We start from the raw sequence: 13589 nt of genomic DNA on the forward strand, positions 1-13589 counted from the left end.
GTTTGTTAGTGTGTGTGATTTTAAATTATTCCACTGTAACAGCGCTACAGAATCTGCTGGCGATATATAAATAAGGGGAACGTAATAAAAAATGATCAGTCTGGATCTAGCTGAGAATCTTCTGATGATTAGAGGACGTTATCAGTGAATTCCCGCATTGTTGACAGGTCAGTATATTTTGCTTATTGAGGGTTAATTATCCAATTAAGTGAAGCTCGTTATTTGCCCCTCAAGGATTGAAGAGATCATTGATGAGGCATAAATCCCAGGCTCAGCCTTTCATGTAAGAAGCGTCAGTGAATGCCATTGTTACCCATGGGGTCGGCTTCACAATGAACAATCGCGGTAACTGTAGCGGGATGCGTATTCTCCAAAAAACATCAAATCTACACCGGAACGTTGTGCAGCGATTTGGGAAACACAATGATTGAGTTACTGAAACAAGGTGCTGCTGTAAATATAAATATATAAATATATCAATATAAACATAAGTGGATTAAACGCTGCATTTTTAAACAATAACAACTTCACAGCCACTGACAACACAGATGGACATGCGGGGCATCGGCTGTTGTGGACTCCTACTCCCATCATGCTCAGCCAGGGCCTTAGACTGGGTGGCTATGTAACCCCGCTTGTAGACGTATCCTCCGGGAGATCTTACTAATAATCCATTACAGCGAGTTCACCGGTGCGACCCGTTATCTATGACACGACGACTACTTACTGGGAGCGCTTAATAATAGCGGGTTTGTTGGAACGCAGCGTAACCTTATTTGTTTCAGAAAGAAAAGGAATGATCTATTCACTAACGTCACTGTCCGGGGGGGGGGCTGTATGGTTTTGTCTTTACATTTATTACATAGAATCTGATGGCAGATATGAACCGTTGGGCTCATCTAGTCTGTCCATTTTTGCTGCTGTAGAAGCTCAGTTCTTGGTCTCGTCTTAGACCCAGGATAGCCAGGATGATTAAATTGCATCACTGTATTAGCCTCTACCACTTCTGCCAGAAGGCTGATCTGTGTATCTACCATGCCCTTGGTAAAGTGAATCGTTTATACATTACATCTAAACCCTCCCCATTCTATATTTGTTCACATAAGACACTCACTACATGTCCCCTAGTGCAAACAGCATATACCGCAATAATGATAATAATAATAATCCACCGCATTCATCACAACATGTCCTAATTCCCAATATCACTGAAATGCATTTACAGGGGGGGGGGCTTGAATGATTGTTTTTAGAGGGAATCTGAATAAAAACGAAACTGACAAAAAGAAACAAATGTATCCGCATTTAATGGAATCTTTCCCCAGGGTGCTGTGTGTAATATCTGCCTGTCAATCATCCTGCGTGAACGCGCTGTATGTAATATCTGCCTGTCAATCATCCTGCGAGAATGCGCTGTATGTAATAAGCGCTTTATCGCATGCCGGTGTTTTCTCAGTAATTGGATGAGATCGGCGTTATTCCACCGGATTCCCCGCCTGTGCCTTTAAGACACACCTTCCCGAAACTGCTTCGCACAATGCCTCGCCGGGTCAGCGTGAGAACACATTGCGAAAACAATTGCATCAAAGGAGACGGAGAGGAAGAAACAGGTTCCACGGCTCCCCGGAGCAAAGTCAAAGGCATCTGACTGCATGAGCAGCCGGGGAGCGGAGCACAGGCAGGGCTGTCACAGGCAGGGCTGTCACAGGGGCCACACGGTGACCTCCTACACCCCGCCGCGACACCCAGGGGCAGATCGGCCGCTAGCTGCAGCCAAGAGGAGCCATGGGGGCGCAAAGTCACTCTCCACGCTACCCGATGCGGGCATCACACAGTAATCCGGCGACAGCCGCCAGCAACACCCCAACACATATCACCCGAACAACCCACTCACTGCAGGGAAGCTACAGGGCAGTTACGGGGATGATGGCACTTACCGTTATAACTTGCCACAGGAGCCACCGCAAAGCCCCACAGCGCTGCCAGTGCCCACATCCCGGCCAAGTATCCCATCCCGAGCAGTGTATGGAGCGTCAGATGCGATCCCCGGGCATGACCCGGCGGGCAGAGGTGTGCGGCGGTGTATAGATTAATATATATATATATGTGTAGTAATGTATATCGTTCTGTATATCCCGATACAGAGATCCCGGCTCCGGACCTGGAGCGCGATCAGCCCGGGACACTCTGACAGCACTTGTCTCATCCACATTCCATACTCCGTGAAAGTCACCCGATGCCCCGCCCACGGACTCTGTGATTGGATGGAAGTTAATCAATGGCCCGCACCCTCGGCAAGGGCAAAGTTACCTGTCCGGGGAGTGACGTCTCACAGTGGCGGCTGTGTTTGTATATGACATCAGGCTTGTTTTATTGCACTAGCTTCCTTGGCTTTCCTACACTGCATTCTGTGTATATTATATAGCGTCATCATAGTCTGCAGCGCTGTACAGTGGTTACACAGATGCCGCTCCATTGGTTTGGGACAGTTAATACTGTAAAGTCCAGATGCTGGGGAGGGTTGGCAAGGAGGGCAGACACAGGGGCACGAAAATGGTCAGGTGGAGTTGGGGGGCCCTATATTCCGATTGGCTCAAAAAGACTGACGGATCCCAAAGCTCTTTTGGCTTCCTTTGTTGTCTGTTCTAAACAGTTTATCTAATAGTCGATGGTCAGGGTGTTGGTGGGATCACCATAGGTGGCGTGCGCTGTGCAGCTGCCTCTAGGACTGTGAGACATCATCCCTATAGTGAAGGTCGGAGTTGGAATAGTTTTAGGAGTGACAGTCGCTTTCTTGTTATATGTTTTTATACAGACTCATTTTGCCTCCATAGCTGCCGCCCCTGCTGTGTCTCTCATGAAAACATTTCAGGTAGATGTTGCTTGGCGACATTCCTTAGGATGGGTCAGTACCAGGAATCTAGAAATCCACATAAGAAGGAGATGGAAAAAAATCATGTTCATAGAATAGCATTACACATACAAGGACATATTTCTTAAAGGTAAATCAAGGACAAGTGCTAAATGTGAAGTAATCTGGGCAGTAGATAAGTGGAGCAGCCGCTCAGCAGAAGTGGTAGAGGTTAACATAGTAAGGGAATTTAAACATGCGTGGCATAAGCATAAGGCTATCCTGAATCTAAGACGAAACTGATTAAGGTTGGAGTGTATAAAGCAGGAAAAATGGGCAAACTAGAATGGCCGATTGGTTCTGTTTCTGTCTGTCTCCATGGAATATAATGGTGACTGAACAGGATGGAGTCTCTGCGTAGGGAAGCCTATGGTAGCATCAGCCTTAAATAATCCATGCCAAATGAATGGACTCGATGCCACTGGGCACGGTCCATATCACAGCCTCTAAAGGGAAATTGGGGGTTCATTGTTTGAGAATAAAAGCATGCGCAGAGACCAGGGTTCATATCCTGACGGTACATTAACAGGCACACCATTACATCTAGTATCTCTAGACCGTGATGACAGCTGTGTACGCTTCTACTTTGACCAGAGCAGGTTTGTAAAGCCATTGACTGTGTGGAGAAGCCCTTAGGGGGCATCAGCCAACCAATTCTGGAATTAGTCTAAGTGATCTATAATTACATACCAGTAAATCATTTGTGATTAGTTATCCTGAGCCCTTTCTAACTGTCCCTTCAACGACTACACAGTCTTATTTATGATGATAAATGTTTCATGGAAAACAACCGTGTCCATTCCCTCACCTCCAGAGGAGAAGCAGTAGATGCTGGTGCAGGACGCGGGCTGGACTAGGAATGGTAGGAGTGCAAGGGAAGGATATAGTTTGGAGCACTTCTAGTATCTGGCCTATGGACTGCAGATGGATGGAATGTGCAGAAAGGACCTTATCCTGCTAATTTTGAATAGTTAGTATTTAATTCATCTTCTCGGGATTCATAATCTAGTCCATTATTGTGCAACAAATGGATGCTGCAGTGAGGATGAAAACCATCGAACCGACTTTTAACCTGACGCAGTCCCAGGTTGAACCCCTGCTTACTCCATCGCTGTGGACATTGAAAACATATTCATTACATGTAGACTGACGTGCAAATGAAGACCAGCCAGAGCAGGTGGAGAACTATGGGCGATCAGGCTCTGTGGTGGACCTCTGCTCGATGGGCTGGATACAACGAGATCTCTGATCAACTCCCAGCATTAGGGATGGTGGCCATGGAGGGAGCAGCTGGGGGCACGGCTCTCATAAGGCCAACAAAAAAATATGTTGCTGCTCATCCAGGTGTCAATACAGTGACCATAAAATGTGCAAAGTGGCCCATACAGTGTGTCTTTTCAGCAGAGGATGGGATTTCACATCTGCAGTATTATACTCTTTGATTGTTAAGGATAATCCTACATTTTGCTGTTCTATATGCTAAATCATCCCAAATAAGGACTAAACATTAAGAGAAACACTATCTGGGCATATGTGTAAGTTTACCTTAAGTTCTTTCTTAACCAATGTTGTTGATTGGTTTAAGCAGCTTTTGTAAGGGTGGAGTGAAAAGTGAGATAAACATCAGAGCAGATAATGCTGGCTCTGCAGCAAGCCATTGCCAATCTTAGCTTCCATGAGTTTTCCTTTTTAATTACACATCTCCAAAATAATAACACTGATTGAAAAATAAACAGTACACTCCAATGTATTTAGTTATGGTAATATCTCCTTCGATAAGAGGAAGACCGTGACCAAGTAAATGAAGACTGATTCACCTGTGGTCATGCAGGGAGATCTTGGAAAAATCTGCCCTTTTGTGCTATCTGTGTTTAGAAGACAGGTGAAGTTATTGTTTTCCTCGGTGGAAGGAATGAGTTAATAAGTTAGGGTGGCTAAACTGCCTGGATTAGCGAAACATTTTTTTTAAAAAAATAAATCTCATGCATTATTGTCTGGGCAGGGTGCAGAAAAAGACTGCTACTGCTAAAATCTGTGAGTCAAAGGTTGAGGAATGCAGCACCTGTTACTGACACCTGCCCCCTAGTGGTCAATAGTAGCATTACACCCACTTAAAGGTCTATCTCCTTATGAAACTTTCCATGCATCCTGAAGTCAGCTGCACTTTATAATATTTGACATCTTGAAGACCCGGCCCCAGCTTTCCCATATACTATTATACAGGCACTGAGAGATCTGGGTGTAGATAGGGGAAAACATGGATTACATGCCCACCCGCCACTTAGGTAAGTATACCACAGCTACCTCTTTTCTCCTAGGTACTTAATACTTATGTCCCCGCTGCTGGTGGTCGTCATTAGTCTTCTATTTCTCCAGAACAGAACCTAAGAAAATCACAACCACAAACAATTTCACTGAGATAATATGGACTACAGCCAAGTCACTTGAAACTTTTACATTTGTAGCAGTTTTACTAATTGACAGCTGATATATCTCTGACAGTAAACGGAGAACACAACACCAAGGAGAAAAAAATGGCTGCTTCAAAGTCACTTCAGAAGAAAGCCACGACAGATCAGGTCCTGCAGAGAGTGGCCACCGGCTGTGTGTATAAGAACATCAAATTTAAATCAATCATTTAGAATCTTGCACATTCAATACTTGAAACTACAAGACTTAAACTTCATGGCGATCTTTACAAACAGATGACAATAAAGTAATAAAATGACTCGAACTCTATGGCAATCGCTGCACATTTAACACACGATTGAACTTCATTTGAAATACTCTTTGATCGCATGGGAGGCACAGTGGGTTGCTTTCATCTTATTAGACAGGGATTGATTAAGACTTGGAATTTGCATACACCGGTCTTCCATAAGCGATATGCCCATTAAACGTCTACGTGTTGGGTTAGCCAGTGGGTAGGGAGTCTGATTTTAGTGTTCAACATGCATGTTCTGTAAAAGCTGTAGGGTAGGCCATTGAATCGCATTTTCAAAGCTTTATATAACAAATACTTTATTTAAGTCTATTTCACTGTCATAGCTGTAAGTTTGGGAGCAGGGTCCTCTCTACCTAATGGATCGGTTTGTCTTCGTCTTAATTACTTGCCATAGATCTTACCTTTTATAACATAAGAACAATTCAGCTCGTTTTGTCTGCCCGCTTTTCGTAATGTAGATTCAGGATAGCTTTATGTCTATCCCGTGCATGTTTATATTCCCTCACTGTATTAGCTTCTACCACTTCTGATAGGAAGCTGTTTCATTTATCTACCAGCCTCTCAGTAAAGTAAAATTCTTCATTATTCCACATTTTTCGAATTGCTTATTCTTGTTTGTTAAACTCGGTTTTGCAGGTAAGATAAGTTTGCATTTTACCATTGAATTCCACGCCTTTTCTTTGGTATGATGAGTGCACTTTAAATCGTAGAGAGGCAGTCGTACCAGTTTGTTTGCTTTACAGTAATTTATGGGGCAGTAGAGTTTCCTTCACTAATGCCCTTCTTTCCATGATTCCCTGCTGCTTGTTGACTCTGTGGGCAGTTAGTGCGTATGCACAGGCTTCGGGGTATCACGGCAAGGGAGTTTAAACATGTGTCTGATAAACAGTATTATACTGGACTTTTACAGTGACAAGTAGAAAATCGGTTTACGGTAAGTGTTTATTTCCTATGAAATGAAACCCGCAAGAGTATGTTCTGCTCATCCTCTTTTTAGGGGCGTTTTTAAAGCAGGCAAAGGGGGCTGCTCTCCTGGGTCCAGTTTTATCTTAGGGGTCCATGGTAGATGTCCCTTGGTCCACATCAACAGCCACTACAGTCTGCACCACACTGACCTCTCATAATGCTTCCTCCCATTCAGGTACCATTGGACTGGGAAATGGGGGGCTTTCCTGGGCCTGCATTTCGTTTAAAGACAGCCCTACCTACTGGACACCAATGTCAGAGCCATCGTACCCTTTTAGGACACGGGACCCAAACGAGACTCACCCGCAGACCCTACAGAAGCACTTAGTCCCTTGGGTTTCTGAGTTTTTGATTATTTAATCATTATGATGTGAAGCAGGACTGAGCCAGACCCCAGATTCAGTTCACACCAACCATACCGGTATATTGAAGAACAACACTAAAGACGTGGAGGAGTTTTTTCTTTTTAAATATCTTTATTTTAGGCTGATATCCCATCAGGCCAAAAGGAAAGATATACAATTTTTTACATAGTCACATTTCTTGCTGTATGTCCTCTCTGGTTTGTTGCAACATACTCCTACACACAAAAAAACAAACCTAAAATGAAAGGGTTAAACCCACCCTGAACTCCAGAAGAGTGAAAACTATCCCAAAAAGCACCAAGCTATAGGTCTGCGTGACTATGAAAATAAAGATCTTCCTTCTTCACTTGTTAAAATTGGTGACTTCTTTATGTTTTTAAATTGATGAGATGTTCTTGGCTTTCCGTATAATACCATGAAGAGTTTTTTTGCCTTGTTTTGGTTTTCTTTACACACTTAAATATGCCTCAATTCACAAAAAGAACAGAATATCCACTGTTCCTGTGAGCTCACAGACACGCATCATGCTTCCATTTGAGGTTTTGTTGAGGGTTTCATGCTTGTATCCCCCCCGCAGGTTTAAGGGCTCCTGCCAAACTCTTTGGAATGGTTGAAGGGCCTCACAGAGTCCTTCTTTTCTCAAGTACAATGGCTGATGAATGCCCAACGAACAACATAGCTGAAGTAGTCAGTGGAGACTCAGAAACTGGGAAGACTTACGGGAATCGGAAAGTAGGCCAAAAACAAAGCCTGTGGGAGACTACCTTGTCCTTCAGGAAGACGTAAACAACGCCTATTGACAGCCTTGATTCGATAATAGGGTACATTCTAGTATGGAAGGCACAGTGACTCACTGGGGAAAAAATGTTAAAACTTAGATTTACTAGGAAATGAAAGAAAAAACATATATTATCTAACAAAAATATTAATTGGTCACCTTCATATTCTTATAGAAAAAGAAGTTGAAAGTCTGCTCGTGCCATATATACATATTACTAGAAGCAGGCTAAAAACCTCCATCTAGTGACCACGAAGAGCGAAAACTAAAAAAAAAGGGATTTCTGCACCTTCCATATTCCAAATAAAGAGGTAGCCCGCTAATTTTCTATTAAATTAACGTCATTCTTAGAAGCATATGGAGTTGGCTATTAATATATAAAATCAATGCATTTATAAATTTAATACCAATGTTAAATAATCTATGAAGGAAGCAACCTAGAAATAAACTAACATCTCTCTTCCAATAAGAAGTGAATTGAAGAACTTTGCTTTGCCTTAAATTGTTCTTATTTCTTCTTCTAACCCAGCCAAAGACGAGTACTCCTTTGTGATATTGCAAAAAGCCATGCAGCAATGGATTCTTTAGTTATTGAAAAAGAAATAAAAACTTATTTAAGTGTCATTTTTCCCTAAATTCCAGATGTTACATAGCTAGCAATGGGCCACTTCTCTGGGTTGCCACCAGAAAACTCCGGGTCACGGGAACAGCGGGACTGCCCAATGATGTCAGCAAGACACACATCATGCTCACATTATAGACCGACCACATGCTAATTCAACCAACCTGATCGTCTGTGATCTTTCTAGTAGAGTTGACACGGATGAGTCATCTTTGTGAAAACTGTTGAATTTATTATTATTATTATTATTATTTATTGTTTTAATTTACACTCTTCGTTGTTTTAATTAGATTATTATCTCTTAAAATGATAGATAAAACATTTGAAATGGTGCAACTAAATATATACAACAAACATACCTAAATATAAAGTGGTATTTGGTATCCACGCTTAATTTACACAGAGGAAGATATGGAGCCTAAAGAGGAGGGGTAGGGTTTACAGTGAAAGGGGTGTGGCCTTGACAGGAAGGGGTGGGATAAATTAAGATTAAGGTGCATGTGAGTTTAGTCAGGCCACTGGTTAAGTTGCTGATTGTTGTTTATTGGATCAGATAGCCTTTGTGAGGATTGGGTAAGGAGAAGGCAAAGACAGGACAGGAAATAGATTACGGTACATTATGCTGGCTCTGCCACAGGCTGCCTCTGATCTCCAGTTCCACGAGGTTAATGTTTATACTAGATAGATCCCTGAAGAGTAATTGATAAAGTACAAACTTTAGGTTCAACTGATAAATTCAGTTGTGCTAAAAGCCGAGACAATGTAGGTTTCTCCTCATAAGCTCCCCTTTTTACTTCACCCTTTGACGGCTTCTCTGTCACTACTGCCTGTCAGAGCTTCCTTTGTTATCAATACCCTGAGTCTTGTGGACGTTGCGGAACCCGCATAGGGACTGGGAAACACTGGATTAAAAGGCTATCGTGCAGACAGCTTCAATGAATACGCAGGGCCTTAACGTGTAATATAAGCAACGATCCTCATGTATTCTATGAAACTTCAAAGGAACATTTGCACAGTTAGGAGCCTTGTTTGAAACCTGTAGACTGGACCCCTGGCATCGGGATGAGCCACTAACTGATTTCCCAAACAGTCCTAGCAGGTTGATTTGAACACATACTCACATTGTACATACAGCTCAAGCTTGACACCACACTATTACCGACAATCTGCCATCATAGCATGTTGAAACCAGTCAAAACATATTGGAGGGACAGAACCCACCATTATTTCAAATGACTATAGTAATTAATTAATATTACATGTTTAGTTTATTTTATGTATCGCTGCTTTTCCATAATGAAAGCCCAGTGTCCAGATGCCACTCTGATCTCAGTGATCAGGAAGCAGGGCTCTACGCCTCCACTCCCACTCCTAGGGTGGCCTCGGACCACACACACACACACATCTTAATATTAATTAAACAACGGAGGTAAAATTTACAACTTAAATTACATTTCAACATTGTTAATTAAAAGCCTGTATAACTTTGGTGTTACTTTATCTTAAGCGTCCTTTTCCATACTTTATCTCTGGCTCACTCTCTAGAATGGGAGTATTAGTACAAATGATTCATATAAAAAGGTAATTTTTTAATATAATGTGGCATGTTTATCTTTTGGCATTGCATTATAGGGGTCATTTATAACTACCCATGGGGTAGTAGTAGTAAATGTAGCCTTTGTTACTGTATATCTTATGTAAACAGTAGTTTAATGTATAAAAATATGTATTATAGTTATAGTTGTCCCGAAACACGTGCTTCTGTAGATTGATTAGGACATATTTACTAGGATATAGCTGACCAGCACATATATTGCTCCCCTGCAGTATGGGATATAAAGCTCAGTAAACGATTCCCTTCTGGCAGGTTATACGTCTCACATACTACAGGGCAGAATTATAGATGCGCTAGAAAATGTGAGATTTATATACCTGTTCTCTTGATTGCAACAAGGATTAAGAATCTGATTTCCAGATGAAATGTAATAGTGAAACATGGAAACCTGTTATCCGACACTTAACTCCTAATCTATGATGAGTAGTGTGATCGGTAAGATCCCAGGTTGGAGCACTTATAGCCTACTATAGTGTCATAGCTGTTCGCAGGTGGAAAGAAGTTTGGTCCAGTCAACACTAGGATGATAAGATGCCTCCTTTAACAGAGGACACATAAAAATATACCATGCATGGGCAGAAGTGATTTTCATGCAGCCATGACCTACATATTTTGGTGCCTTCCCCGATTAAAGGAGCCATCTGGTCACCCTACACCATACCAAGAGAATGGGCTTTTCTATTACATCAAGTTGGATGCAGAATATCCACCAGTGCCGACTTGATATTCCCTACATTTTGGATATATCACCAACCTGAAGTGTTTGTTGCTTTTAAACCAATAAATAAGAGGTGGTGTGTAAAGTCATCACAGAATCACAGGTTAACTTTAGAAATATCCACACCTTAAAATAATTAAATCCTTCCTGTTTTCCACTGATACTTTGCTAGTTATGACGCTAATTCTTGTAAAAGTACCGTACCTGTTCGGAAACACCCTTCCTTCCCCTCCCTAATAATTACCACGTGCAACACAGCTACACATAAAAGTGTATATTTACTAACGTACTAATAATTGCACATTGTCATCTGGATGTTTTGAACCCTAAAATATTTACACATTTAGCAGTTAAAATAGGCAAAGAGGCTTGTGATTTTGTTACTCCATAAAAGTCTGCTATGAATGCAGCTTTGATGTTTTAGGTCTGCTCATAGTTGTTCAATTATCTGAAAATATTAAACGTAACTTACCTCCCAATGCGTTTATCTAGAGGAGTTTAGGGTGATTTAGAAGGAGAACCTGCAAATATTCCATGACAGGTGCAACAAGGTCTATTTTTCTATGACTAGCATGTAATTAAAAATAGTTTAAAAAAAGAAAATACTCTACTGATTTATTTGAACGGATATAGTTTTTATAATAAAATGCTTTCAGGCCGCTGCATTTTACTTATTTGTATGTACAAATACAATAACTGTATTGTCTTAGCCAGGGCCAGTCATTACAAAGTAGTGTGCCTGGCAAGAAGCCCCTTTGTTGCCCCACATCAGTACTTTTAGAATGCCAGTGTAGGCATAGATCCATAGTGTGAGTCAGTGGCGGAACTACTGGGGTCGCAGGGGTCGCGACTGTGACCTGGCCCTGGAGTTCTGCCAGTCAGGGGGCCTCAAGAGGTGCCGAGCGGTCGCTTCAGCAACCGTTCGGCGCCCTTCTGTCTCCTCTGCTCCCAGCCGCCACCGCCTGCCTCAGCGACTGCAGTGGTGGGAGCGTGAGGCGTCTGTCTCGGGTGCCGGAGCTGACGTCATATATGACGTCATATACCGGTGCTCAGCGGTGAAGCTGCGCGCACCGTGGCAGAGCAGCGAGACAGAGGCCTCACGCCCCCACCACAGGACCTACAAAGGGGGGTAGGGAGAGGGTAGATAGTGAGAGGGGGGAAGGGAGAGGGTAGATAGTGAGAAGGGAGGTAGAGAGAGGGTAGATAGTGAGAAGGGGAGGTAGGGAGAGGGTAGATAGTGAGCATGGGGGTAGATAGATAGTGTGAGAGGGGGTAGATAGATAGTGTGAGAGGGGGTCTATCTATCTATCTATAGTGTAAGAGGGGGGTAGATAGATGGTAGATAGTGTGAGAGGGGAGTAGGGAGAGGGTAGATAGTGTGAGAGGCGGTAGGGAGAGGGAAGATAGTGTGAGAGGGGGGTAGGGAGAGGGTAGATAGTGAGAAGGGAGGGAGAGGGGATAGATAGTGTGAGAAGGGGGGAGAGGGGGTAGATAGTGTGAGAAGGGGGTATATAGTGTGAGAAGGGGGTATATAGTATGAGAAGGGGGTAGATAGTGTGAGAAGGGGGTAGATAGTGTGAGAGGGGGGTAGATAGTGTGAGGGGGGTAGATAGTGTGAGAGGGGGGTAGATTGGGTTGGGAGTGGGGGGGGGCCTTAACAGATTCTCGCACCGGGGCCCTGAGGCTTCTAGTTACACCCCTGGTGTGAGTTCTGCACACATTATGGAGACACCCGTCAGGTATCAGACCAACATATTGAGGCAGTTTATGAGACGAATGTCAGCGCTTCCCTGATCCAGGCACCTGCCTGACTCGTCTGGCACTAAAACTGGACGCTGATTTTACCCCAGCCTAAACCAACACCTTCCCTCCCTATGATAATGCCTGTGGCAAACAATAGACATTCTGGACATTCTGATTAATACAAAACTATGGAGGAACAGACTATATTAGCGTTTCCATAAAAATCCACGGTGGTATTTGAGAAAGTCACCCAAGATATCACATGCTTGCCAACTATGGCAGCCTCCTGGTCTGCAGGTAAAGGACGTTTATTGGAACAAAATGAGATAAAATCAGGTTTTTGTCAATGCTAACTTACAATACTATATAGAGCACTGTATTTTATTTTTTCGGTTGGACTTCCTCTTTAAACAAATATCTATTGTGCTTGCATAACTGGTAGCACATTTATATACTAGATATCATTTAATGATCATTGGTAGGAAGGACCAAAATATAATTAAAAAAAACATCAATATTCAGTCTAAATCCAGCAATGCACAGGGTCATGGGCTCTCAAGGCTCACTGATGCAGGGGTGGGGGTGAAGGCTGGCCCGTGTGGTCAAATCCAATAGATGAGCTACTGTAGCTCAAACTACTTAAAAAGATATTGCTGGTTCTGATTGAAAGGTGTCAGAACACACAGTGCATCGCAGTTTGTTGCATAAGGGGCTGCGTAGCCTCACACCAGTCGGCGTGCCCATCCTGACCCCTGTCTGCTGCCGAAAGTGTCTACAATGGGCACATGAGCATAAGAACTGGACAACGGAGCAATGGAAGAAGGTGGCCTGGTCTGATTTATCACATTTTTTTTACATCATGTGGATGGCTGGATGCGTTGCTTACCTAGAGAATACATGGCACCAGGGCGCCCTATGGGAAGAAGGCAAGCCAGTGAAGGCAGTGTGACTCTTTGGGCAATGTTCTGCTGGGAAACCTTGGGTCCTGCCATTCATGTGGATATTACTTTGACACATAGCACCTACCTAACCATTGTTGCAGACCATGGACACTGTATTCCCTGATGGTATTGGTCTCTTTCAGCAGGATAATGCTCCCTGCCACAAAGCAAAAGTGGTTCAGGAATGGTTTGAGGAACACAATAA

The 13589-nt window shown here is 43.0% G+C and overlaps 1 protein-coding gene across 3 annotated transcripts in view; it reads right to left on the minus strand.

The window, feature by feature from the left end:
• Positions 1-2175, minus strand: part of ERBB3 (erb-b2 receptor tyrosine kinase 3) — a 45954-nt gene extending 43779 nt beyond the window's left edge. For all 3 annotated transcript variants that reach the window (XM_053455631.1, XM_053455630.1, XM_053455629.1), the window contains exon 1: positions 1938-2175. In XM_053455631.1, coding sequence (XP_053311606.1) covers positions 1938-2013 — 76 coding nt within the window. In that variant the 5' untranslated portion in view covers positions 2014-2175. The remainder of the gene's footprint in view (positions 1-1937) is intronic.
• Between the last annotated feature and the right edge of the window lie 11414 nt (positions 2176-13589).

The sequence above is a fragment of the Spea bombifrons genome, chromosome 2 (genome assembly GCF_027358695.1).
Source record: "Spea bombifrons isolate aSpeBom1 chromosome 2, aSpeBom1.2.pri, whole genome shotgun sequence".
NCBI classification, from domain to species: Eukaryota; Metazoa; Chordata; class Amphibia; order Anura; family Pelobatidae; genus Spea; species Spea bombifrons.